The following is a 26,123-nucleotide window of genomic DNA, read 5'->3' on the forward strand; positions in this document are numbered from 1 at the left end:
GTCCTCCCGACAACAACGTCATCTCGCATCAATCGCCGAATTCGGGTGCACCATACGTTACGTCCCAGGAAAGAAAAACCCAGTCGCGGACGCCCTTTCAAGGATTGAAATTGACGCAATCCACCTGGGAATCGACTACGCCAATCTCGCAACCGAACAACGCACCGACCGAGAAGCACAGGATCACCTGACGGGGCCATCCGCGCTCAAGATAAGTGCGATTCCCCTCGGACCAGCAGGAATAACTATTCTTTGCGACACCAGCACGGGCCGCCCACGTCCCTGGGTACCTGCCTCCTGCAGAAGGAAAATATTCGATATCATCCATGGACTTTCACACCCCTCAGGACGCACCACCGCTCGCCTTCTGTCTGAAAAGTTTGTCTGGCCAGGGATAAAAAAGGACGCCCGGGAATGGGCGAAGTCATGCATCAACTGCCAGACAAGCAAGGTCAGCCGTCACACCGAATCGGGGGTAGGCGATTTTCCCCAGCCAAAAAGACGTTTCGGCCACATACACATCGACGTCGTGGGACCATTGACCCCTTCTGGATCCGCTCGCTACCTACTTACGATCATCGATCGCTCCACGAGGTGGTTGGAGGCATCGCCGATGACCGAAGCTACGACTCAAGCATGCGCCGAAGCCCTCCTGTCAAGCTGGGTGAGCAGGTTTGGCGTTCCTGACGACATCACGACTGACAGAGACCCCGCTTTCCTCTCAGAAATATGGCTCGCTTTGGCGAACCTGATGGGGACGACGCTCCACAGCACCACGGCATACAACCCCGCGGCAAACGGCATGGTCGAAAAAACTCACCGCGCCCTCAAGGCGTCCCTGATGGCGAGCTGCACCGACGGGGACTGGAAATCACGACTTCCTTGGGTACTCCTCGGCCTTCGCACCGCCCCTCGCGCAGACGGCGAACCTTCGCCCGCCGAAAAGGTTTACGGGGAAGCGCTCGCAGTTCCTGGCGAATTCTTTCCCTCATCAACCGACGACACGCAGCTGGATCACCTAAGGGACATCGCCAGGAAGTTCAGGCCGTGTCTCAAAACTTACCAGGACAGAACCAAGCACTTCAAGCCAAAAAGCCTGGATGACTGCAGGTACGTTTTCGTCCGTGTCGACGCTCATCGACAACCACTGACTAGACCTTATCGAGGTCCCTACCGGGTAATTAAAAAGACAACGAAAGCCTTCCTTCTCGACGTCCATGGCCAAGAGGACTGGGTCTCAATAGACCGCGTGAAACCAGCGTTTCTCGAAGGAAGCGACACCGCCTCCGCTGGACCTGGCAGATCCAGAGTTCCGCCTCAAAACAAGCCGCCCAACGAAAGAAAAATCATCAAACGACGACAAGAGGAAGAGATCCTTACACCGACCGCCAGCGCGCCCCTCCATTCAAAAACAAGAGGAACCCTCCGACGCCCGAAAAGATACGAAGATTGATCATCAGCCCTCTACGCCGCCCGATGTCTAGGGGGGGGGGAGTACTTGTAAGGACACCGATCCCTTCGTCGTTCAGAAAATCGACAAACTACTTATTTATTTAAATTCTCTCTTCGCCACACTGTGGTTCCCTATGTATATATATTCCGCTCTACCAGAGCTACATTTTGATATATGTATCATTTCATAACATGTTTCTGTTAACCCATAATTCATATATTTGTAAGTGTAAGAAAACACATATATTTTGGCGGGCACTTCATTCTGATTTGGCGCCAACGTCATCCTACCTTTCCGTCCGCACCTTGTAATATACTTCCGTGCACATTCGAATAAAGTATCAGTTGATCTTGGTGACGCTTGTCTCACTGTCCTTACAATTCCTTTTGTTTATATATCTATACATTTATTAGTTTATATTACTGAAGTATACATGAGTGCATCGTGCATTTCCGTTTCAATAAAAATAATTACAATTGTGTTTTATATACACCTAATATCTTTCTACAATGGCCTACAAACTTTAATCAAATATATTCTTACACGTCACATATGACTAAGTTTAACAAATCAGATTTAGGCTTACAGTATGTTTTACTTTATTCGAACGTGATATTGTATAGAATATTTAAAAAAGGATTGTAATACAGAATACTTGAAATTGCAAAAAAATCAACTAAATTATAAGACAGCTATTAATTTTCAGGAAAAAAAAAAAAAAACACTGAGAAACAAGGATGTTTTCTTAATCTATAAATGTACCTATTTGTAAAAATACAATTTAGTTATCTAAAATTTAAGAACTTCATGAATATAAGTATAAAATATACTGACGTAGTAATGCAAATTATGAAATATGTCGCAAATTTACAATCGAACTCCATCCTACATTCCCGTAAAGCGGCCCACACGCTCAAATTTTTTGTCATTTTTTTTCATGTCAAATTGTTTGGCGTTCGCCCTACACGCTCAAACTTCTCATCAAATTTTCATTTTGCTCCCAAGTGTCATCATGGATGCATATACAGCGTTGGTTCTTGGCTTTGCGTTGAAGAGCACACAGAAACGAAAGTGGGCCCAGCAATGGTATTTGTGTCGTGAACGATTTGGTCATGCTCCTTTATTAGATGAACTGAGAATTAGTGAACCTGATGTTTTCAAGAACTTTCTTCGCATGGACGGAGAATCATTTGACCAACTATTAGATCTTGTGAGACCATATATAACCAAAGAAAACAGTTATGCGTTGTGCGATATCACCATTTGAAAGACTTTCAATAACTCTCCGCTTCTTGGCTACTGGAAACACATTCGAAGACCTGAAATTCCTGAGTGCCATTTCTCCTCAAGCCATTGGTGGTATCGTTATAGATACGTGCAACGCCATCAACACGTGTTTGCAGTCGTACATAAAGGTAAGAAGATGCTGATTGTTCCAATACATTTTCATCAGTGAACTAAATTATGAATAACCATAATGAAATGAAATTTTATATAAACATATCCTTGTACGAGATGAATGTTAACAAAATGAAAAGATGCTGCTTGTTCCAATACATTTTTATTAGTGAACTAAATTATGAATAACCATAATGAAATCAAATCTTATATAAACATATCCTTGTACGAGATGAATTTTAACAAAATGAAAAGATTCAGAAGAATATAGCAAATAAAAGTAAATACATAAATCATAAATGAGCAATATATGTTCAAATGTACCTCATTCTGACAAAAATATGTAATGCGAAAAAGCATTTATTACTAATATAAGTAAATTAGAGTGTAACTGTCTTTTGGATCATTCATATGAATTATACCTATGCATTTGGGTTAAAGTTACCAAAATATCTTCCTGCATCAAGTGTTCCATCTACAGGATTACCCGAATTATCTTTCACCAAACTGTGCGACACAGGTGTATAGTTCCTTGCAGCCATGTTTGGGTATTGATGTGGTAGAGCATCTCTATAATCACTGTGGTGACCCATCGTACTGCTGATGGGTGGGTTGGAATGGGACCCATAGGGACTAGGTGCATATTCACTGGTATCACTACTTGGTGTCCAACATCGAGTTTCTTGCGGGATGGGATGTATCTGCACAGACTGTCGATGCAGGTTTCCACAAAGTCCTTCAAAGATGATATCGTTTATTCCCTTCTTTGCAAGTAGCAGTTGTTTAGGATCCATTTTAGATAAATCATTGGCCCAAGCTTTAGCCATTGTGAGAAATTCATTTTCAGGTTTCTGAAGATGTTCACAAGCTAGTGCTTTCAGTTCGTCTTTGCGGTTAGAAACCTTTGCCAATTTCTTACGCTTTGCAGGTTGAGCTGGAACAGGATGTAGGTTCGTACTTTCATTTATCCTGTCATGTATGGTTGTGCCTTCCTGGTCATCGTCAATCTGAAATTAAAAAATACATTTTTTATTTTCCAGATGCCGCAAACTGCTGAAGAATGGAAAGAATTTAGCAACGATTTCAATAAACATTGGAATATACCACATTTTGTTGGGGCATTAGACGGTAAACACGTCTCAATTAAAAAACCCAATTGCCTCTGGATCATTTTACTATAACTATAAGAAACATTTCAGTATCGTACTGCTAGCAGTTGTCAATGCCAAATACGAATTTATAATGGTCGATGCTAGAATGAACGGATGTGTTTCAGATGGAGGTGCAATGAGCCATACAAAATTTGGTTCTTTGATGGAACATGGCAAACTACAGCTACCAGGAGTCGAGCCGTTGCATGAAGGAGACTCTATTGATGTGCCTTACTTTTTCGTGGCCGACGAGGCATTTGCAATGAATGAAATCTCCTTAAACTCTACAGTGCAATGGGAAACGACGTTTTGGACCAGGAAAGAAGGATTTTCAATTATCGTTCAAGCAGGGGACGACGCATAGTTGAAAATGTGTTCGGAATACTTGTTTCAAGACTTGGTGTATTCCAGAGGCCAATGATGCTTTCGCCAGAAAAAGCAACGACTGTCACATTAACATGTTGCTATCTACATAACTTTTTAAGGCAACAATCAAGCCGATACGTGGCTCCGGGAAGCGTGGGTTGGGAGGACAATGTCACACATGAGCTTCATAGTGGGGAATGGCATACTAAAAAGAGAGAACTAGCAGCCCTACGTCCCACATTCAGCAGGAATACGTCAGAAAAAGCAAAGTTTACTCAAGAAACTATGAAGCACTATTTTTCCAGCCTTGGATCGGTTCCTTGGCAGTTACAATTGGTTTCATAGAAGCAAGCAAAGTGGAAGCAATGTAATTCTTATATTTATCGATTATTTGTTTCTTTTAACACTCTTATATAGGCATGAGTGTTGTAATTCAAGAGGTATTAGTTTGTTGAGTGTAGTTGGAAAAGTGTATGGTAGAGTAATGATTAATAGGATTAAGGATAAAACAGAGAATGCAATCTTAGAAATACAGGGTGGTTTTAGAAGAGGTAGAGGTTGTATGAATCAGATTTTTACAGTTAGGCAGATATGCGAGAAATATTTAGCAAAAGGTAAGGAGGTGTATGTTGCGTTTATGGATCTGGAGAAAGCGTATGATAGAGTTGATAGGGAAGCAATGTGGAATGTGATGAGGTTATATGGAGTTGGTGGAAGGTTGTTGCAAGCAGTGAAAAGTTTCTACAAAGGTAGTAAAGCATGTGTTAGAATAGGAAATGAAGTGAGTGATTGGTTTCCGGTGAGAGTGGGGCTGAGACAGGGATGTGTGATGTCGCCGTGGTTGTTTAACTTGTATGTTGATGGAGTGGTGAGAGAGGTGAATGCTCGAGTGCTTGGACGAGGATTAAAACTGGTAGACGAGAATGACCATGAATGGGAGGTAAATCAGTTGTTGTTTGCGGATGATACTGTACTGGTTGCAGACACAAAAGAGAAGCTGAAATTTGAAAGGGTGTGTGAGAGAAGGAAGTTGAGAGTTAATGTGGGTAAGAGTAAGGTTATGAGATGTACGAGAAGGGAAGGTGGTGCAAGGTTGAATGGAGAGTTACTTGAGGAGGTGGATCAGTTTAAGTACTTGGGGTCTGTTGTTGCAGCAAATGGTGGAGTGGAAGCAAATGTACGTCAGAGAGTGAATGAAGGTTGCAAAGTGTTGGGGGCAGTTAAGGGAGTAGTAAAAAATAGAGGGTTGGGCATGAATGTAAAGAGAGTTCTGTATGAGAAAGTGATTGTACCAACTGTGATGTATGGATCGGAGTTGTGGGGAATGAAAGTGCTGGAGAGACAGAAATTGAATGTGTTTGAGATGAAGTGTCCAAGGAGTATGGCTGGTGTATCTCGAGTAGATAGGGTTAGGAACGAAGTGGTGAGGGTGAGAACGGGTGTAAGAAATGAGTTAGCAACTAGAGTGGATATGAATGTGTTGAGCTGGTTTGGCCATGTTGAGAGAATGGAAAATGGCTGTCTGCTAAAGAAGGTGATGAATGCAAGAGTTGATGGGAGAAGTAGAAGAGGAAGGCCAAGGTTTGGGTGGATGGATGGAGTGAAGAAAGCTCTGGGTGATAGGAGGATAGATGTGAGAGGCAAGAGAGCGTGCTAGAAATAGGAATGAATGGTGAGCGATTGTGACGCAGTTCCGGTAGGCCCTGCTGCTTCCTCCGGTACCTTAGATGACCGCGGAGGTAGCAGTAGTAGGGGATTCAGCATTATGAAGCTTCATCTGTGGTGGATAACGGGGGAGGGTGGGCTGTGGCATCCTAGCAGTACCAGCTGAACTCGGTTGAGTCCCTTGTCAGGCTGGGAGGAACGTAGAGAGTAGAGGTCCCCTTTTTTTGTTTTGTTTCATTTGTTGATGTCGGCTACCCCCCAAAATTGGGGGAAGTGCCTTGGTATATGTATGTATGTATATAGGCTTCTGAATAGTCTGTCTGTCTGTCACATAATGCATTTTTTGACGGACGGCAAAAGCGGATGCATCGTCTTTGATGGTGATAGATGAGACCAACCAATGATTTTAGGATTTTTTTTTAGGATGGGCAGTATAGCCCAACCTTATATAAATCCAAAAATCATTCATTTGTTTGGTCTATCACCATCAAAGACAATGCATCCATTTTTGCCGTCTGACAAAAACCCATAGTGTGACACCGGCCTAACGGTATTTTACTTTTATATGCAAATAGACATGAATAACTATGAAATTTGTATAAATACCCTATTACGTTGGATAAGCTATGCAACAATCATTGATTGCAACTAAATAAAGTATGCTTAATTTAAAAAAAACCCATAGTGTGACATCGACCTAACAGTATTTTACTTTTATATGGAAATACAGTGAACCCTCGCTACTTCGCGGTTCGACCATCGCGGATTCACCACTTCGCGGATTTTTTCCATAACCCATATATATACAGTAATATATATATATATATATATATATATATATATATATATATATATATATATATATATATATATATATATATATGTATGCATGTATTTATGTATACTGTATATGTATGTATGTATATATGTAGGTATGTATATGTGTATACATATAAATATATATATATATACACACACACACACACACATATATATATATATATATATATATATATATATATCTAAAGTAGGAAGATGTGATGTAGTTCTAAGGGAAAAGTATGGGAAATATGTCTGGGTAATAAGCAAAGCTCTACCTCCAGTTTGTTTCTTCATTATGATCAGAGATAAATGTAAACAAAACATTGGTTGCCATTTTTTATCGTGCTTTTTAGCGTGTTAGGAAACGCATGATATAAAATTGCCTTTAATATTTGTGCCTGTTTTAGTTTAGGGTACTGTAGTACATGCATTAAGTGTTCTGTACTATAAAGGGTAGTTTGTTAACAGTACTACGTACAAGGGAAGGTTTTAAAAGTCTGAATATACATGTTGAATAAAGAGGTAAATATGGTGTCACTACTTCGCGGATTTTCACCTATCGCGGCCGCGACTGGAACCTATCTACCGCGATAAACGAGGGTTCACTGTAGACATGAATAACTATGAAATTTGTATAAATACCTTATTACATTGGATAATCTATGCAACAGTTATTGAATGCAACTAAATAAATTATGCTTAATAATTTCACTTACCTCTTCAGTCGATGGTATTGTGCTTCGTGAAGAAGCCGGTGTTTCATGGTCACTGAGGAACCAAAGAGCATCAAAACACCATAGTGACGGCTCATAAATTTCATCTGCTCTTGCTCCAGATCTGCTTGGGTCTTTTATTTTTTTTAATTCTTTTCGAAGCTCGTCCGCAGTGAGTTTATTTTCTTCTTCAGCTCCTCCTTCGTCCCTTCCGGATAATAATCACGGAATTTCTGTAGAAGAGTCTCATATGCCATATCTTTTTTATTTCTGTCACTATAAGTCACTTTTAATGTTCCAAAGTTGTGGTAAACTTCTATAAACATCAATAAGTTCAAGAAGAAATTTCTTTTCATGTTTTGTTGAAGCCATGATGACAATGAGCCACGCACGTCGTCCTCAGATTATGTCTAATCACTAACTAATTTGCGCAAATTATTGCTAGGTACCACACGCACAAATTTTTTACGTTGGCTAAAAAATATCTACTGAAATCAGATCTGTAAAAAATTTGTCATCAAACCTTTTAGTCCATCAAATTACGCCACACGATCAAATTCATGTCAAATAATTTGACATCAAAACGTTGGACCAAAAATTGGAGCGTGTGTGGGCCGCTTAGCCCGATTCACACGACCCATTTTCTTTCCGACAGGTTGGGTGGAGGCTAACCTCCGTCGAAATGGTGTACATTCACACGAGGCGTTCCGTATCCGTTTACCAGCACGTGGTTTTCATTGTATACTTAGAATCTGTCACGTGAACATCGGGTAAATTACGATAATTTTGACACTATAAGATGTTGGTTGATAACTTTGTTGATAAAATAAGTTATGCAACTTCATTATACGCTATGCACCATGCCAAGAATATTAAAATTATGATAAACTCACCTGTTTTATTTAATACCTCTCCAGTCATTTTCCATATCTTTTATTTATGTAAATTATTTCTATACATCTTGTTTGCCGTGTCAAACATCTCCTCATACCCATGAAAAAGTTAAATTAACCTCTAATACATGGTGTCAATAACAAATTAACTAATTTCTATGACTCTATACTATGAGGAAAAGTCGGGGTTGTAGGCCACGAAACGAACGGGTACGATACAGGTCCTCGTTCACACAAAATATCATCCAATCGTTGGTTGGGACGGATGGCTAACGGCCGTCAAACCGGACGAGGTTTCTTGGAAAGAAAGCCGAGCCGACTCGGACAGCTGACGTCCGAGGGCCGCCGTCAGCGTAACGGGTCGTGTGAACAGTTGCATTTGAATACACGTAAGAAAGCTAGACGCCGGTTAACCGACGGCCAGCCTGTCGGAAAGAAAACGGGTCGTGTGAATCGGCCTTAAGGGTTACGGCTCTGAATGTTTAACCATTCACTTCATAGATGGAGTCATTCGTTTCGGATGGGAGTATCTGGCATCTTCTAATAGCACGCTCATTTGAGTGCTATTAGGCTCAGCCTTCCTATCTTCCTTCAGTATATAGTCTTTGGTACTAATACTACGCCACCGAAAATCATTCAAATTAATTGGAGGAAATTTAAAAGTGTGGGAGGGATTAAAAAAAAAAACGCGATGACTGGAAAATCACAATCATTGGGTCAATTTGAGGCCGTGGGTGGAACTTCAGCAATTACGTCATCAACGAACATGTACATACGCACGAACGGGAGCTCCGAACGACTAGTGACACAACTCTAAAAAATTTCAAAGTTGAAAAAGGGGATATTTTACTTAAAATCACGTATTATGTTAGTTTTTATTTGCGCCTTGGGTTTGTGGTATTCAAAATTTTGCTTTTTCTATGCTCTAACTGATTGTTTATAGTATTTTGAGCTATCAAATAACGGCAACTTATGTAATAATACCAATTTACCAATATAAAGGATAGTTTGCACCATCAATCATGGACAGAAATATATAAAATACAAGATAACACGTTAGAAGATATATATCTCCCGTATTTAGCTAGAAATTAAAATATACAATTACTGACCTCATATTTAAAGGATCTAAGCCCATCCGCCCACCATAGCCACTTCTGTGCTTAACTACCACTAGATCCTAGATCTATTATACCTTCATAGAGACACAACACAGCCCACCAACTAGATGCTTACCTGCAGCGTACATATAGACACCCTACAGGCTAGTGATTAAGCCTGAAACAACACAAGAGAAATTTAACTGCTCGTGGGCTACTGTAGTGTCGGTGCACCAACGAACTCCAAGATCAGAATAATTCACACAATATTGAGCCGGTAACCGATAATTGCTTCACTGGTAACGATAAATTGTTTTATTTTCTGGAGATCCAAACTTTTGATTAACCACTTAACTCCCGCAATGCTTTAACAATAAAATATAACACACACTTTGCTACTGCGAACGTTATCTGTACCACTGATCCGTATCAAAACGTTCCGACTGTCAAGTTGTATCAACCTGTTACTGTTCCAATGATTCCATGACTCCACTGTCCACAATCGCACTCGAAAGTCTCCGGTCTTTGATAAGATTCTGCAGAACTGTAGGATTGGTGTCACTATTATTATTATTATTATTATTATTATTATTATTATTATTAACAAAGCTACAACCCTAGTTGGAAAATAGGATACTATAAGCCCAAGGGCCCCAACAGGGAAAAATGGCCCAGTGAGGAATGGAAATAAGGAAATAAATAAACTATATGAAATTCAATAAGCAATTGAAATAAAATATCTTAAGAACAGTAACAACAATAAAATAGATCTTTCTTATATTAACTATATAAAAGAGACTTATGTCAGCCTTCTTCTTCCCCACCCTTATCCCTTTATTAAGGGGTCGGTTGACTGATGCATCCTCCCCAATGCCTTCTATCAAAGGCGTCCTCTTCCACCAAACCACTCCTCTCCATATCATCCTTCATCTTATCTCGCCATCTAATTCTCTGTCCCCCCTTATGAACTTCTCCCCCTTAGGCCGTCCATACACCATCATGTACACCTGAACAGTTACGCCTGTCCGGTATACCTGATACCTGAGGAGCACACACACACTCTTCATGCATACCTGTCAAGTTTGTCAGTTCGCCATGGATTCTCGAGAAGATGAGTTGTACTTTCTCTTCTTATTATCTGTAGTTTTTAAGATATGTAAAAACAAACGGAAGAAACGCAAACAATGGTGTAAGGAATGGCTGCAAAGAAAAAATAAATTTACCCATATCAATCTTCTTAATAAATTGAGACATGAACCATCTGATTATAACAATTTTCTGCGCATGAATGAATCAGTGTGCAACGAGTTGCTGTCACTTATATCTCCCTTGATTAAAGGAACTCAACTGTAAAATAAATCAAAATTACAAAGCTGTAACCATAAAAATTTAAACTGTCCACATCAAAGGATTGTTAATAAGTGAGATCTGTTCAGGTACACCTGATGAAACCGCCACACACACATCAAGTTTACTCGCCTGTCAGGCAGAACTGATCGAATTTTCATCAGTTGTCAGGTCGCCTGAGAGGCTAGTTTTCCCGCCATACACTATCAGGTATACCTGACAGGCGTAACTGTTCAGGCGTACCTGTCAGGTGTACACGATAGTGTATGGCCGGCCTTATACAGGTTCCTCCCAATCCCTCCTCACTCCCTCCCCACTATCCATCCTTGGCATGTGCCCACACCATCTCAGTCGTGAAACTCTTATCATCTCAGTAATCTTCACCTCACCTGCCATTCTTCCTATTTCATAATTTTTTAATCTTTCAAACAGTGATATTCCTATAATTCACCTTAACATTTTCATCTCTGTTCTCTCAAGGTTAGCATCCTCTTTTCGACTTAAAGCCCAAGTTTCTGATCCATACATTAATGTTGTAATTTTCCTATCACATACCACTTCTGGTACCTGCATCCACTTTCCCTATGCTGCTTTTATCTTATTCTCAACTTCAGCCTCAAATTATCCCTCCTGAGTTATAGTAGACCCCAGGTATCTAAGATGTTCTACCTGTTTTATAACTGCTCCTCTACTTTCATGTATGGCTATCCACTAGCGGATCCAAGGGGTTGGGGGGGGGGGGGGGATTCATGGAGTGGTTACGAACCTCCCCTTTTCAAATAAAAAAAAAAGACCGTTGAACTTGGGGGTTTTCAAGAAAAAAATTTGACCATTAAACTTGGGATTTTCTAAATAAAGTTTGACTTAAAATTGAGGGTTTTCCAAAAAAAAAGTTTGATAATTAAATTTGAGGTTTTCGAAATGAAGTTTGACTGTTGAACTTTGGATTTTTAAGAAAAAAAAATTGTAAAACTTGGCATGTTGATGGAAAGTATCTATTTCCACTGTTATCTTTATTTTTAAGTGTTATCCTATATAAACTTACTTTGTTTTTTTTTTTTACAGTTTTTCCTACTTTGCTCAAAAGTCAAAAACTATTTATGATTCATCATTTGAACGTAAATCTAGGATAGTCACGAGCCAGTCTGATTACAAATATGTAGAGTAGGGTTAATGTGAACTCATGGTCTATTTTTTTACTGTATTGACTCACAGTCGTTTTTTTTTCTTTCTTTTTCTTAATCTCCTTATGCCTTTATTCTCGACCCATAGTTAATCTGAAATCATAAACTATTTGGGACTGAATACATGAAAGTCACGTGTTTAATGATAATGTCATGAATAGCTCTCTGTTGAAAAAAAAAAAAAACTTAATCGAATCGTTTATCTTGTACAATAGACAGAGTTAGTGCTACAGCGTGAGAATTAGCTAAATTCTCTTAATGATTTATTACTTGGGCCAGGGTGGTCCAACATTTTCCATGCTAAGGGCCACATTACCTGAAATCCTTGATGGCACGGGTCAAACAATAAAATTAATATCAGAATTATAATTCCTGGTGCAGTAACTGAAGGGGAGCACCTTCCCCAAAGGGGAGAGGATTCATTTCCTTTATATAGATGATTTTTTTACCAAGTATGTAGATGCACTTGAAGAGTTTACACACCGTGTCATAAGATTTTCCCCCATACTCATTTCTATATATATTTTTTTTTCCGAAGCAAGACAAAAAAAATCTGGTTAAAATTACAAATGCAAAGCTTATATAGTTCTGTTAATATTCAACTTCAAATCATAATTAAAGTATATATGATATACAAAAAGAGAAAAAAAGATATAAACAACTCAGATACAAGTATTTAGTAATAATTTCTAATCATGAGATAAGGAAAAATAGAACCTTTCACAGTTCTATTCCTGTTTAACTTCAAAATACTGTACAATCAAATTTAATCTACAACCACAACCACACACACACACACATATATATATATATATATATATATATATATATATATATATATATATATATATATATATATGTGTGTGTGTGTGTATATGTATATATATATATATATAAATATATATATATATATATGCATATATATACATATATATATATATACATATATATATACATATATATATATACATATGCATATATATAATATATATATATATATATATATATATACATACATATATATTTTCTTAAATTCACACTATATCCCTTCAAATTTTACAAAAAAAAAAAGAAAAAAAGATGAGTATGTTCCATTATTTCTGTTCAATTCATGACAAGAAGGAAAGTGTGTTAGATCATTCTTATTTAAGCATTTACTGAAAAGTTGCAGCTTTTTGCGGAGAGAAACAACATGTCCCACTAGCTGGGAAACATTCTGTAATTTTCCTAGTTGTAGGTTCATGTTTAGACGTTCAGGCGGGCAGTCAATACTGTAAGAATTGCTTGGGTGCAAAGAAAGTCTTTATAAAAAAAAAAAAAAAAAAAAAAAAACACTTTCGCCTCTGATTAAGTTGACAATACTATCAATACTTGTCATGGTATCATTCATCTGCAATATTTTGCTTCATAAGGCCTCTTGGTGAATAATGCAGTGCAGTATAATACAATGCACTCCATTTTTCTTTAAAAGACCAACTAACCCCATATTACTGCCAACAATAGCTTCCGTACTGTCATATATATATATATATATATATATATATATATATATATATATATATATATATATATATATATATCAGAACCACTGCTATCATCATTCAATGACTGCATCTTGACAAGTTCTTCGTGTACCACAACATCTTTTCGAATGGTGGCGGCAAATACGAGTAACTGACTTGTGTCACTTACACCAGTGCTGTCATCTAAATCCAGTAAAAAGTACTTGCGATGTTTCATTACATTTTAAGTTTCATGGAAACATGCTGATCAAATTCATTCACTCTTCTTACAACTCTTTGGTAAGAGAATGAAACACTTTTAAATTTCTTTACTACCGGGTATTTTTTCTTCAGCAAACTCTTGTCCTTTTTTACTGCACACAGCTTTATTAATTCTCCACTCCTAAATGATTTTCTATTTCTTTTAAGCACCAAAGTAACTTTTTATAAAGCAGTAAGACTACCTGTTTGTGGTTTTCAGAAGTTATGTAGCCCATGCATTTGCTGTTGATGTTTGTCCATCAAGATATTCAATATACCACTTCGTGATTTTCCCACAAATTGAGCATACTTTCCCTTGTACAATGTCTCACAATGCCTTCGAACATATTCCTTAAGAACAGAACCTATTTGATGCCACACAATATTCTTCTTCCTACTTCCTATCATAGGCTCTGTTAATATCAGAGCACTTTCATTTATTATTTTGACTCAATATGGAAAGACGTTATGAACAATAGTGCTTAACTGCAAAACAGAGGAAAGCTGAAAACTATCCGAAACATCAGGGGTTCCATCCCCAATCTATTCGCGGGGTTTTCCTTAATCTTGTTACATTTATATTGGTTATTGTTATTATTATTACTCTATCTACCGTCAAAAGTAAATTAAACATTTGTATTGAACGCATGGTTTGGAGAGAGAGAGAGAGAGAGAGAGAGTTCTGAAATTCTATTAAAATGTGTAATTTTAAACTTATTTCATTATTTATCATTTTTTTATTTATTTAGTATTCAGGAGGGATCATTTTAGGGCCAGTAATATTTCGACACATTAAATCACACTGCATAATTAGGTCAGTGGTGGAGGGCCACAAAAAAATCCCCCCGCGGGCTACATTTGGCCCGCCGGCCTGTAGTTGGACCACCCTGACTTAGGCAAAGTGAATTGAATATATATATATATATATATATATATATATATATATATATATATATATATATTTATATATACATATAAGGAGAGACAGTTGTGGTCAGTAATGAGGTGAATTATAACTTCATCCATCTTTTGCATATATCCTTCAACTCTGCAGTTGTCTCTTGAAAATATATTAAGGTTATATTTCATGAAAGAGAGAATTTTCTTATGAGCATCTCGCTCGTATTCTCTGATTTGAAGAGATATTCTCTAGATAAGTGCTGAAGACTCGCTACTAAGCAAAAACAATTGCTGTAAAGTTGTAACCATTATACATTACCATCATTTTAATAATCACAAAAAAATAATAATCCTTCTATATGAGTATCAATATTAGTTAAATATCACTGGCCAAAATATATTCCATTAAAAGAAATGGGAAGCTCGTAGAATATTTTTTCTAGATATAGACAATACTCATATATTGACACATAAATGTTAATTGCCTTAGTTTTCTATGAAAAGATGTCAATTACTTTATGAAACTAGTGTGGTGGCCGATGTGGTAACGTCCTCTGCTTGATGAACGCCAGACTGGGATTCGAGTCCCGCTCAAACTCGTTAGTTCCGTTGGTCGCTGCAACCTCACCATCATTGTGAGCTAAGGATGGAGGTGTTGGGTAAGCTTATATATCTATCTGTTGAATCATCAGCAGACACTGCCTGGCCCTCCTTGATCCTAGCTTAGGTGGAGAGGGGGTAGGGCACTGATCTTATGTATATATGGTCAGTCTCTAGGGCACTGTCCAGCTCGATAGGGCAATGCCACTGTCCCTTGCCTCTGCCATTCACGATTGGGGTTTAAACCTTTAAACTTGAATACTATGGCAAACTACCAATAATCCTAAACGAGATTTCGACTGCAGAAGATCTAGACTATACTTTATTATGTCTTATTACTGTGGAGGTTGATAATTATTTTGAAATAAAGTATTTTTTTTAATATATATATATATATATATATATATATATATATATGTGTGTGTGTGTGTGTTGTGTGTATGTATACATGCATACATATATAAACTCACACACACACACACACACATATATATATATATATATATATATATATATATATATATATATATATATATATCATTTCCTCCTCCCCCTATTAACGTAAAGGGCCTCTGTTAGATTTCACTAGTCATCTCTATCTTGAGCTTTTAAATCAATACTTCTCCATTCATAATCTCCTACTTCACGCTTCATAGTCCTCAGCAATATAGGCCTGGGCCTTCTAACATTTCTAGTGCCTTGCGGAGCCCAGCTGAACGTTTGGTGAACTAATCTCTCTTGGGGAGTGAGAAGAGCATACTCAAACCATCTCCATCTACCCCTTATCGTGATTTCATCCACAAATGGCACTCGAGTAATCTCTCTTATAGTTTAATTTCTAATCCTGTCTTGCCATTTAAATCTCAATATCCTTCTGAGTGCTTTGTTCTCAAATCTTCCAAATCTATTGGAGATTGTTTCATTGACCTACCATGACTCATGCCCATATAGTCACACCAATTTCACTAAACTGATATATAGTATGATTTTTACATGTAATTTCAGACGATTTGATTTCCAATTTTTATTGTATTGGAGATCATAGTTCCTACATATTTAAATCATTTCACCTCATTAATTCTTCCTCCTTCAAATGATATTTCATCTTCCATAGCATATTCCGTTCTCATCATCTCTGTCTTTCTTCTATTTATCTTCAGCCCAACTTCGTGTGATATTTCATGCATTCTGGTAATCAAGCATTGCAAATCCTGTGGTATTCTGCTAATGAGGACAGCATCATCAGCATATTCTAGGTCTGCTAATTTCCTATAACCAATTCAGTCCAATACTTCTACACCATCTCTGACTGTTCTACACATTACGAAATCCATGAGGAAGATAAACAACATAGGTGACACCACATTCCCTTGGAGTACTCCGCTGTTCACTGGAAATTCATTTGATAGGACTCCATAAACATTAACTTTACACTTGCTAAGCTCATGAAATCCATAAAATTGGCCAGTGCAAACTATCAAAGGCTTATTCATAGTCCACAAATGCCATCAAAAGTGGATATCTATATGCTATGCATTGCTGTGTAACATGACTTAAAATGAAAATTTTGTCAGTGCAACTTCTACCTTTTCGAAATCCTGCTCGTTCATCTCTCAGCTTTTCATCAATCTTTCTCTCCAGTCTCTTTAAAATAAGCATACTATATATTTTCATAACAACTGACGAAAGTGTTAGCCTCTAATTATTGCAATCAGTCAGGTCTCCTTTTTTTTACCATTTTCACCAACACTCCTAACTCCCATTCATCAGGCTTTGCCTCTTCATGCCACATTCTACAAAATAATCTTGTAAGTATTCTTGGGGTCACTTCATTTTCAGCTAGTATCATCTTGGCAGTTATTCTATCGTTTCCAGGGGCTCTCCATCTCTTGAGTTTTTAATGAAAGCTTCGACTTCAAAAACATTGAATTCATTCATGGGCACATCAAGGCCTTCATCAGCTTCAGGTATATCAATAAAATTATTCCCTTCGTATCTCCTATTCATAACCTCACTCAAATTTTTCATCAAACGCTGTCTTTCTTCATCTTCTGTTGTTATACCAGTGCCATCTCTCTTTGTGATGGTTATATGCTTCTACCTCTTTGCCCCAATCGAGATTTCATTAATAATTCTACGAGTGATTCTTACCCCATAGCAACTTCCTGAATACATAGCTCTGTCACCCTAATCTGCTTCACTGTTTAAAAATTCTCTCCAGTCATTCCTGGCTTTTCTTTTGACTTAACTATCAATTCTTGCATCCTTAGCTTGCTCTACCTTGTAATTTTCATTACCTTCTTGAAAACTTTCAACAAACGATTTCTGCCTCTTTGTCTCCTTTTTATAGTATCACACGTATAATTTGATATTCATGACTTTCTCCTTGTAGCTGTGTCCTAAGACTTCACTGCCAACTGAATAATATATATTCTTAATATCACACCATTCTTCATTAATTGTCAGTTCTTTATCTCTTAAAGTCTCTAAGACTGCAAATCGATTCCTACATCTAATTGCAAATTTTTCTCTGTGCTCATCTTCTAGAAGCTTAGTTGTATCAAAACTAGGTATTCTATCTATTTTTCTGTTGGGTGCTTTCAGTTTTAATTTCAGTGCAGTAATGAGGAGTTGGTGATCACTACCAATATCTGCACCTCTATAGCTTCTTACATTTCTCAGTCCTCCTTCTCTTTATCAAACTATAATACTCATATTGTACTGCTTTGATTTGAACTTTGGTAGTAACAATCTGCTATTTACAGCTCTCCACTCAGTTAATGCCTTTTATACTCTTGGTGTCATCATCATTCCTACCCCTTCTCTTCCAACCCCATCTGATCTTCCAGAGTAGTTTCCTTACCAATCCCCTAACAACGTGTTTCACTTGGGGCCAAGATATCCAAACTATAATTCATAAATTCACTCTCCACTTGAGGAACTTCCCAATCTGATTCATGGTTCTAACATTCCAATTACATATTTCCAATTTTTCTTTAGTATTTATAAATCGGGAGATTCTTAGCACCCGTAGTGGTGCCCATTCTGTCATCTTCTCTTTCAATGACCTACTAAATCCAAAGAGAATTCATTGGCTAGATACATCAAAGGATAGCCAGTGCCTATATAACTAAGGCAAGTGACCCCCTGCCAGTCCATATTAATTCTAGTTAGATCAACCGCCAGGCAATAGGAGTAAAAGCCGAAGAGACAGTTTGTCCATCGCCTTAAACCCAATCCGTCATGCTGCTGCCTGGGACTTCATCGAAATTTAGGAGAGCATTTCCTCCACACCTAAAGGTCTCATTATTCCACCAAGTTGCTCATCCGTTTAAATGAGTATTACCGTTGGCAAACATGGATTGTCAAGATATAACGCCTGTTTGAAGTCGAAGCTCTACTCGAAAAACTAAAGAGATGGAAAGCCCAGGGATACGATGGAATAACTGCCATGATGATATTAGCCGAAAATGAAGTGACTCCCAGACTACTTACAAAATTATTTTTTAGAATGTGGCATGAAGAGGCAAAACCTATGAAGGGGAGTTGGGAGTGTTGGTGAAAATAGAAAATAATTACAGAGGTATAACACTTACGTCAGATGTTATGAAAACATATAGTATGCTTATTCTGAAGATTGGAGAGAAAGATTGATGAAAAGCTGAGATATGAACAAGCAGGATTTAGAAAGTTTAGATGTTGCACTGAACAAATTTTTATTTTGAGACATGTTGAACAGCAATGTGTAAAATATAGAAATCCCCTTTTGATGGGATTTGTGGACCATGAAAAAGCCTTTGATAGTGTGCACCGGCCAATTTTGTGGAGAGTCCTGCATTATTATTGAATTCATCTTAGATATGTAAATTTTATTAAGACTGTTTATGAGCATAGCAAGGGCAAAGTTAATGTTAATGAGTCTTATCAAATGAATTTCCAGTGGACAGCGGAGTACTCCAAGGAAATGTGTTGTCACCTATGTTGTTTACCCTCATCATGTATTTTGCAATGCATAGAACAGTCAGAGATGGTGGAGAAGGATTGGATTGGGTTGGTGACAGGAGTTTAGCAGACCTAGAGTATGCTTGGGATGCTGTCCTTGTTAGCAGAACACCATAGGATTTGCAATGCTTGCTTACCAGAATGCATGAAATATCACACAAGGTTGGGCTGAATATAAATAAAAGAAAGACAGGGATGATGAGAAGGAGAAAGGATTAATGAGGTAGAATCACTTAAGTATTTAGAAACTATGATCTCCAATACAGGGTCTCTAGAATTGGAGTTTAGTGAAAAAAATTAAAAAAAAAGCAAATCAGACAATGGCTAGGTTAAGTAAAATTTGGAAATCAAATCGCCTGAAATTACATATGAAAATCAAACTATATATCAGTCTAGTGAGATTGGTGTTACTCTATTGACATGACTTTTAGTATGACAATGAAACAATCTCCAATAGATTTAGTAGATTTGAGAACAAAGCCTTCAGAAGGATATTGGGAGTTAAATGGCAGGACAGGATTAGAAATGAAACTATAAGAGAGATTACTCGAGTACCATATGTGGACGAGATCATGATGAGGGGTAGATGGAGATGGTTTGGGCATGCTCTTCGCACTCCCCAAGAGAGATTAGTTCACCAAACTTTCAACTGGGCTCCACAAAGCACGAGAAGAGTTGGAAGACCCAGACCTACATGGTTGAGGACTATGAAGCGCGAAGGAGATGATGAATGGAGAAGATTGAGACGAATAGGTATAGGAGGAAATGATGATAATATATATATATATATACATATATATATATATATATATATATATATATATATATAAATATATACGGGGGGTGTGGCGTACAGTGTGCTATAGCCGCAATAACATATGGCTGCATTGAAAAACAGGCCCGTTTCTCTCTATAGGAAAATTGTTCCCCTAGAAGACACCAATTGGGAATAAGAACCTAGGCTGGCATTATAATTTACATTGGTATGTGCTTTCCTGATTCCGTCCCGCATTGATATCCCCTGCTTGCTGGGGGAGCCACGAGATCTATATCCTATACTGTAGGCATGTATTCTTCAAGTAGGCTATTTGGCGAATTGTCGATCGTAATCCACGTTAATTGTCAAGTCCACCTTATCATAACACTCAATAAAAAGGGAAGCCTTCAGTTTCTTGTTGGAAGACTTTATATAACCATTCCTTCTATTGGCAAGTGAGAACTATCTATGTAATTTAGAGGCCGGATATTTGAATGTTTTAGAACCCACAGTCGAGGTGCACCTAGGGCCCTATCACATTCAGTAACCCTGCACCCTCCAGGAACCACAAGATTTGTTTGTCGTATACATGCTTATACATTTAGAGTATCACACAACGTATGTTAGCTCCATAATGTACGGTGAATCTAATATTTTGGACGTCCATTTCGTATGACTTGATGAGGCATTACACCTATTTAGATAATTATTCTAGCTTTATCAGGCAGCCAATGCAGTTCAACTAATGCAAGTGTATCCTAAATCCTTCTCGAGGTGCAAGACCCATCGTTAGTCTTGTTCCTCTGTTTATGATGTTTGTAACTTCTTAAGTTGTAGCCAACTTTGAAAAATTGAAATAGGTGGAGTTACAGCAGTTAATTCTAGTAATAATGCAGTACTTAACAGCTATTTCTTCATAAAATTAATGATTTTCTGAAATGATATACCATTATTCTTATTTCATCTTTTATTTGACCACTGAGAGATAAATGACAAAACAGAGATAAACTTAGGTCATGAATTCTACTAGATATCTGGACTAAATTCTCATCAATATCTCTTTACGAAGGTTTCTTGTTTTGTTTTGTTTCGCCAAAAATTTTGTTTTATTTAAAAGATTTTCAATTGTTTAACTGTCAATCATTTCCTTACACTGGTTAGAACGTAGTTTAAGCTCGCAGACATATCATCAATGTCATTCATGAAGAAGTAAAATTGTGTACCATCTGTAAATAACTTGAATTTTACTCCGTCTGTGTAATATCTTTGGCAAATCAATAGTAGGCCTATAAATGCAAATAGGAGTGGGCCTGACAGACTTCGCTGGGATCACCCCTCTTAATGGTTTATAAGATTGATAAGAACTTCAAATTTGTACACAATACTTTCTACCATGCAAGTAATCGTTTAGATACTGAAAGTTCCCCCATCTTTACCAATGCTGCGTAAACAATATAATAATAATCTGTACATAAAATCAAGAAGCCATTTTGGACATTTGTCCTCGTCCTTCATTTCCAACAGATCATTGACAACAGAATATACAGCGTTTTCCGTAAAAAATATTTGTCTGTATTCTGACGGATTATTCGGTAATTAATGTTTCTATTCTTTCCAAATAACTAACTAGTTGTTCAAATATTACATATTCTATCATTTTGCACTTGAAGGATAAATTCGAAATGAGTTTGAATTTGTGACTTCTTTTTAGAATTTAGAATGTGTTGACTATTGGTTGATCAACTAAAATTTAGATGAATTACCAGAAATTTATATGAATTCCACCATTAATCTCGAGATTTTGATTCCTTATTATGTTTAACATTTCATAACATTGGAAATTAAAACTTTTGTGTGTTTTTCTTCTTCCACACAACTCAAGTGTATGGTTTTATTTTTATAAATTTGACTTCATTTTACTATACTTTGAAACTATGAAGTCCAAAGACTTCATAAATTTCTAAAAACTCCCAAATCAAGTACTATTAAAAGTAAAAATCTGAGAGGGACACTAACATCTCCCCAGAACAACCATATCATAAGGCTCGTTATAAAGACTAGGATAGATGGCGTTAAGTAAAGGTTGGAAAGGAAATCCCGTATTGTCATGGAAGAGTGAGATCAAAATACTAAAGGAGTGAATTGAATTGTGTGGCGGAGGTTTAGGTGCTGCCAATGATCCTTCTGTATAGTCTATGTATCTAAATATTGTTCAAGTTTTCTCCGCAGATGTTTAATCTTAGATTCACTAACGATGTATTCTTGTGCCATATCATCACAGGCGTATTGGCCTAATGTTGAGAAATGCAATATATATATATATATATATATATATATATATATATATATATATATATATATATATATATATATATATATATATATGAGAGAGAGAGAGAGAGAGAGAGAGAGAGAGAGAGAGAGAGAGAGAGAGAGAGATTTTGCGAATGTGAAAGATGGAAAATCTGTGATGTAACCTGATCCCTGGGGCAATGTTTTCCACTCAAAGCGGTCCTGTAGGAAGAGACCTCATCCCTTCTCAAGGACTATCCAATAAAGGACAATTTACATGCAAATATGACATTACCGAGTCGTCTTTAGATCCTCACTCCGTCAGCTTCAGAGGAACTCATAAAGATCGTTATCACTAACTTCAATCGTCTGAGATTCTCTCATCTATTCCCACAAATTCCATAAGGCTTCTTTTGATTCATGGTCTGAGCCAAATATGGAATTCAGATAAAGGACAGGAAAGGTGAAAGTCATATAGTTTTCCTTTTTTCATCAGCCTTTATAGAAGTCACAGTAATTGTTTTTATTATTCTCAATAATCAGAAAGTATAAGGCTAAAATCAATGACCTCCATGGAAGTGAATAAGTTAGTGCTATCATAAATTCACCCAAAAAAGTTATAATGAACTGTTTTTCTCTCACGAGAAAAATAAGACTTTAGGGGTATCGCATGTTAGACATGGATGAAGTGATGATACAAAGGCTAAGGAACTTACAATGTAAATCTTAACTACCTCAAAGACTGCTTAGAAAACTCAGATTGAAATGGACAAAATGTAATGAAAAAGTAAAAGCAAAAGGGACCTGAGAAATTATACTGTATAATTGAACTATGAATTCATTAACAGAATAGATTGTAGTCTCAATTTTGCATATTATGATAAATAAAAGAATAAGCCAATTCATTATGAAATCGTTTTTCTTTTTAGACAACTTGAACTCTTGCTATTTTAATTTTCTGGACGACAATATTATTCAGAAATAATAAGATTTCTCTCTCTCTCTCTCTCTCTCTCTCTCTCTCTCTCTCTCTCTCTCTCTCTCTCTCTCTCTCTCTCTCTCTCTCTCTCTCTCTATTAACATATCATATTAGCGTCTCCTGTAATTCAAGAGGCTCAAGAGCTTTGCTTCCTGGTACACAGATTAATGAATAAGTTTAACGAACCAAAGGGGTTAGGATCCCAGCGTCAGCTAAGGTGCTCATATCCCGTATCTAATTATAATGCCTGATCAATTTCTTCCCGATATGCACTCCATTTTCAATTGCTGATATGTCTCTCAAGTGAGCTTTTGTTCTCGAAGAAGATATTCATATTCGTTGAAGTGTGACCTCAATCGTCGACCGTTTCTTTTTAACCTTAAGAAATAAGGACAATATTTATAACACGGGAAATGAATTAGAATTGCATTGGACAAGGATAAACTAAAAGGTTCATTAGTGCCATAATTTCCAAAGATGTATTGACTTTTTTTCCACCATACAGAAAGATGTTCAACTTGACAGATGAATCTACAGAGCTTTATAATTAGGGAAGCAGTTTTTTTCCATGAATTTATATTCATCCTTATTCTGGTCATGGGTACAATATAACCACAATCACAGAATTTTGTTATATTGATTTCAGTTGCTTTAAAGTCTACCTATGTAGTCCCAAGTTTGGACTAAGACGGGAATTTTGAAAAGTGGATGCCAGACATTGATCAGACAAGTAAGTCTCAAAACTTTTAGAAACTTCAGCTCTGTCATTGCTTGGTATGAGTTCTTATACCTTTAACAAATGTTTGTAAATAAAAAGTCTACATTAATGGAAAAATAACAAAATATCTGAAATTACGGTGAAAACAGTTTCTCAGGAAGTTTTGTTGGAATTGCACTACATACAAGTATTTCACCTCTCTTTATATAGTTAATTATCATTATTATTGAATGAAGTAAGTTTAGTGCATAGCAATGTTATATATATATATATATATATATAGAGTATATATATATATATATATATATATATATATATATATATATATATATATATATATATATGTATATATTCTTACGAAGCTGGTCTAGTGTAGAATAAATATAGTTTAATAATGATTTTAGTCATATTTGATTTGTGCATTGAAGAGATGAATTTCCAGCTCTTAAAATGAGCTCCTCTCATGTAGACGTAGGTGTGTTATGTAAATTACGTAAGACCTTCGTCGTTACTTTCATCGCATTCTTTATTCAAGTTAGTATATGTAAATTTACGTTATTTTTTAAGAATTATCTTTTCTTTATTTCACGTAATTTTGTTATGAAGTCTTACGTAACTGTTTGAGAGTGTTATTTGGTCATACACGATATGAACAAGGGCTTAGGTAATGTTCTTTTATATTTTATGAGGTATTGCATCATGTTTGAGAGAGAATGCTTAGTAGCATGTGCCTTGGAAAATTATGTACATGCACGTTGGAAATTTTGCGAAAGGCGTGGTGATAGGATGTTATCATTTTTTTATTTCGGGGAAAAAGGGTGGGCGGAGCTAGCTGACTGAGAGAGCCGTATAGCATGGCATGAGTAGCGTTTGGGAGAGTAATACTTGGCAACTCTGAAGCCTTGCTCGGCACCCCACGCTTCCAGACCTCAATCTAGGAGGTTTCTGGAAGTAGCTGAATTTCATATAAAAAAGTGACACCAGGTTTACAGAGACAGACAGAGATAGAGAATTGCAGCCTTAAGACAGACAACTTTCCCTCTCTCCCTCTCGCACACAGCTCAGAATATTGTTTTAAAAGTGTTCAGTACATATAGTGTGTCCTCTCCGAACTGACTCTGTGCCCTAAAGCAAATCGTGTGTCGAAAAGATTCGTAAGACAAAACAGTGATTATGAATTCATTGTATTAGGGTGAGTGTCGGCATTGTGCAGAAGTTTTTGTAACTGGCCCTGTAATAAGGTTAAGATTTTGTATCGTGATCTGGTTATCTATTTTCATTAAGTATCAAACTTGAATATTGTATCATTCAGATTTAATTTCAAGCTTTTGTATAATTTTCATTGCAGTATTTCTTTTGTCCTAGTCTAAGGTTTATTCAAATTTAACATTTAAAGTCAAGTGTTTATATAATTTTCAGATTGTAACATTTTGTCTTAATCTAAGTTTTGTTCATACTTAATATTCCAAGTGATTTATTTTATTATTATGGAAATTCTTTTCAAAGTGTTGTAATTTATATAATATATATTTATTTTTTGTAAAACGTGTATTATTTCAATCATCATTGTTTAGAATTAGATTTCGTTCGTATCCTGTTAAGAGCCGTAGTAAGACATAAATAATTCTTAAGAGTAATTTCCTAGTTTAGTTTTGAGTGTACTTAAGAGACCTTTGGATATTCAGTGCTTTATATATTGCTGTCTGGGAGTTATTTAACTGTCTCAGAATTTGTGTATCAATATTTTAAAGTGTAATAGTTTTCATGTAAAAGCAAACAAGTGAGTTTGGAATTCGAGAGGTCAAGTAACTTGCCAGTCGTAATATATATATATAATATTATATGTTTGGTTCATAGTTATAAGCCATAGTATAATATATTTTTGGTGCCCAGACCCGGGAGCCATAATCGTATGATAATATATATGTGTGTGTATACATGCAAATGCATGTGTGAGTGTTTGTGTGTGTGTGTGTGTGTGTAAATTCGTTGTTTACCAAAATAGGCTCAGTAAGCAACA

At 36.8% G+C, this 26,123-nt stretch overlaps 1 protein-coding gene and 1 pseudogene across 1 annotated transcript; one reads left to right on the forward strand and one right to left on the reverse strand.

The window, feature by feature from the left end:
- The first annotated feature begins 2,465 nt into the window (after positions 1 to 2,465).
- Positions 2,466 to 4,713, forward strand: LOC137615845 (putative nuclease HARBI1; annotated as a pseudogene).
- LOC137616734 (uncharacterized) lies at positions 3,274 to 3,864 on the reverse strand (the record flags this gene model as incomplete). The annotated part of the gene is made up of 1 exon (XM_068346735.1): positions 3,274 to 3,864. A coding segment is annotated over one exon (591 nt), but the record flags the coding sequence as incomplete, so codon positions are not given.
- Positions 4,714 to 26,123: the final 21,410 nt, after the last annotated feature.

Source organism: Palaemon carinicauda, chromosome 22 (genome assembly GCF_036898095.1).
Source record: "Palaemon carinicauda isolate YSFRI2023 chromosome 22, ASM3689809v2, whole genome shotgun sequence".
Classification (NCBI taxonomy): Eukaryota; Metazoa; Arthropoda; class Malacostraca; order Decapoda; family Palaemonidae; genus Palaemon; species Palaemon carinicauda.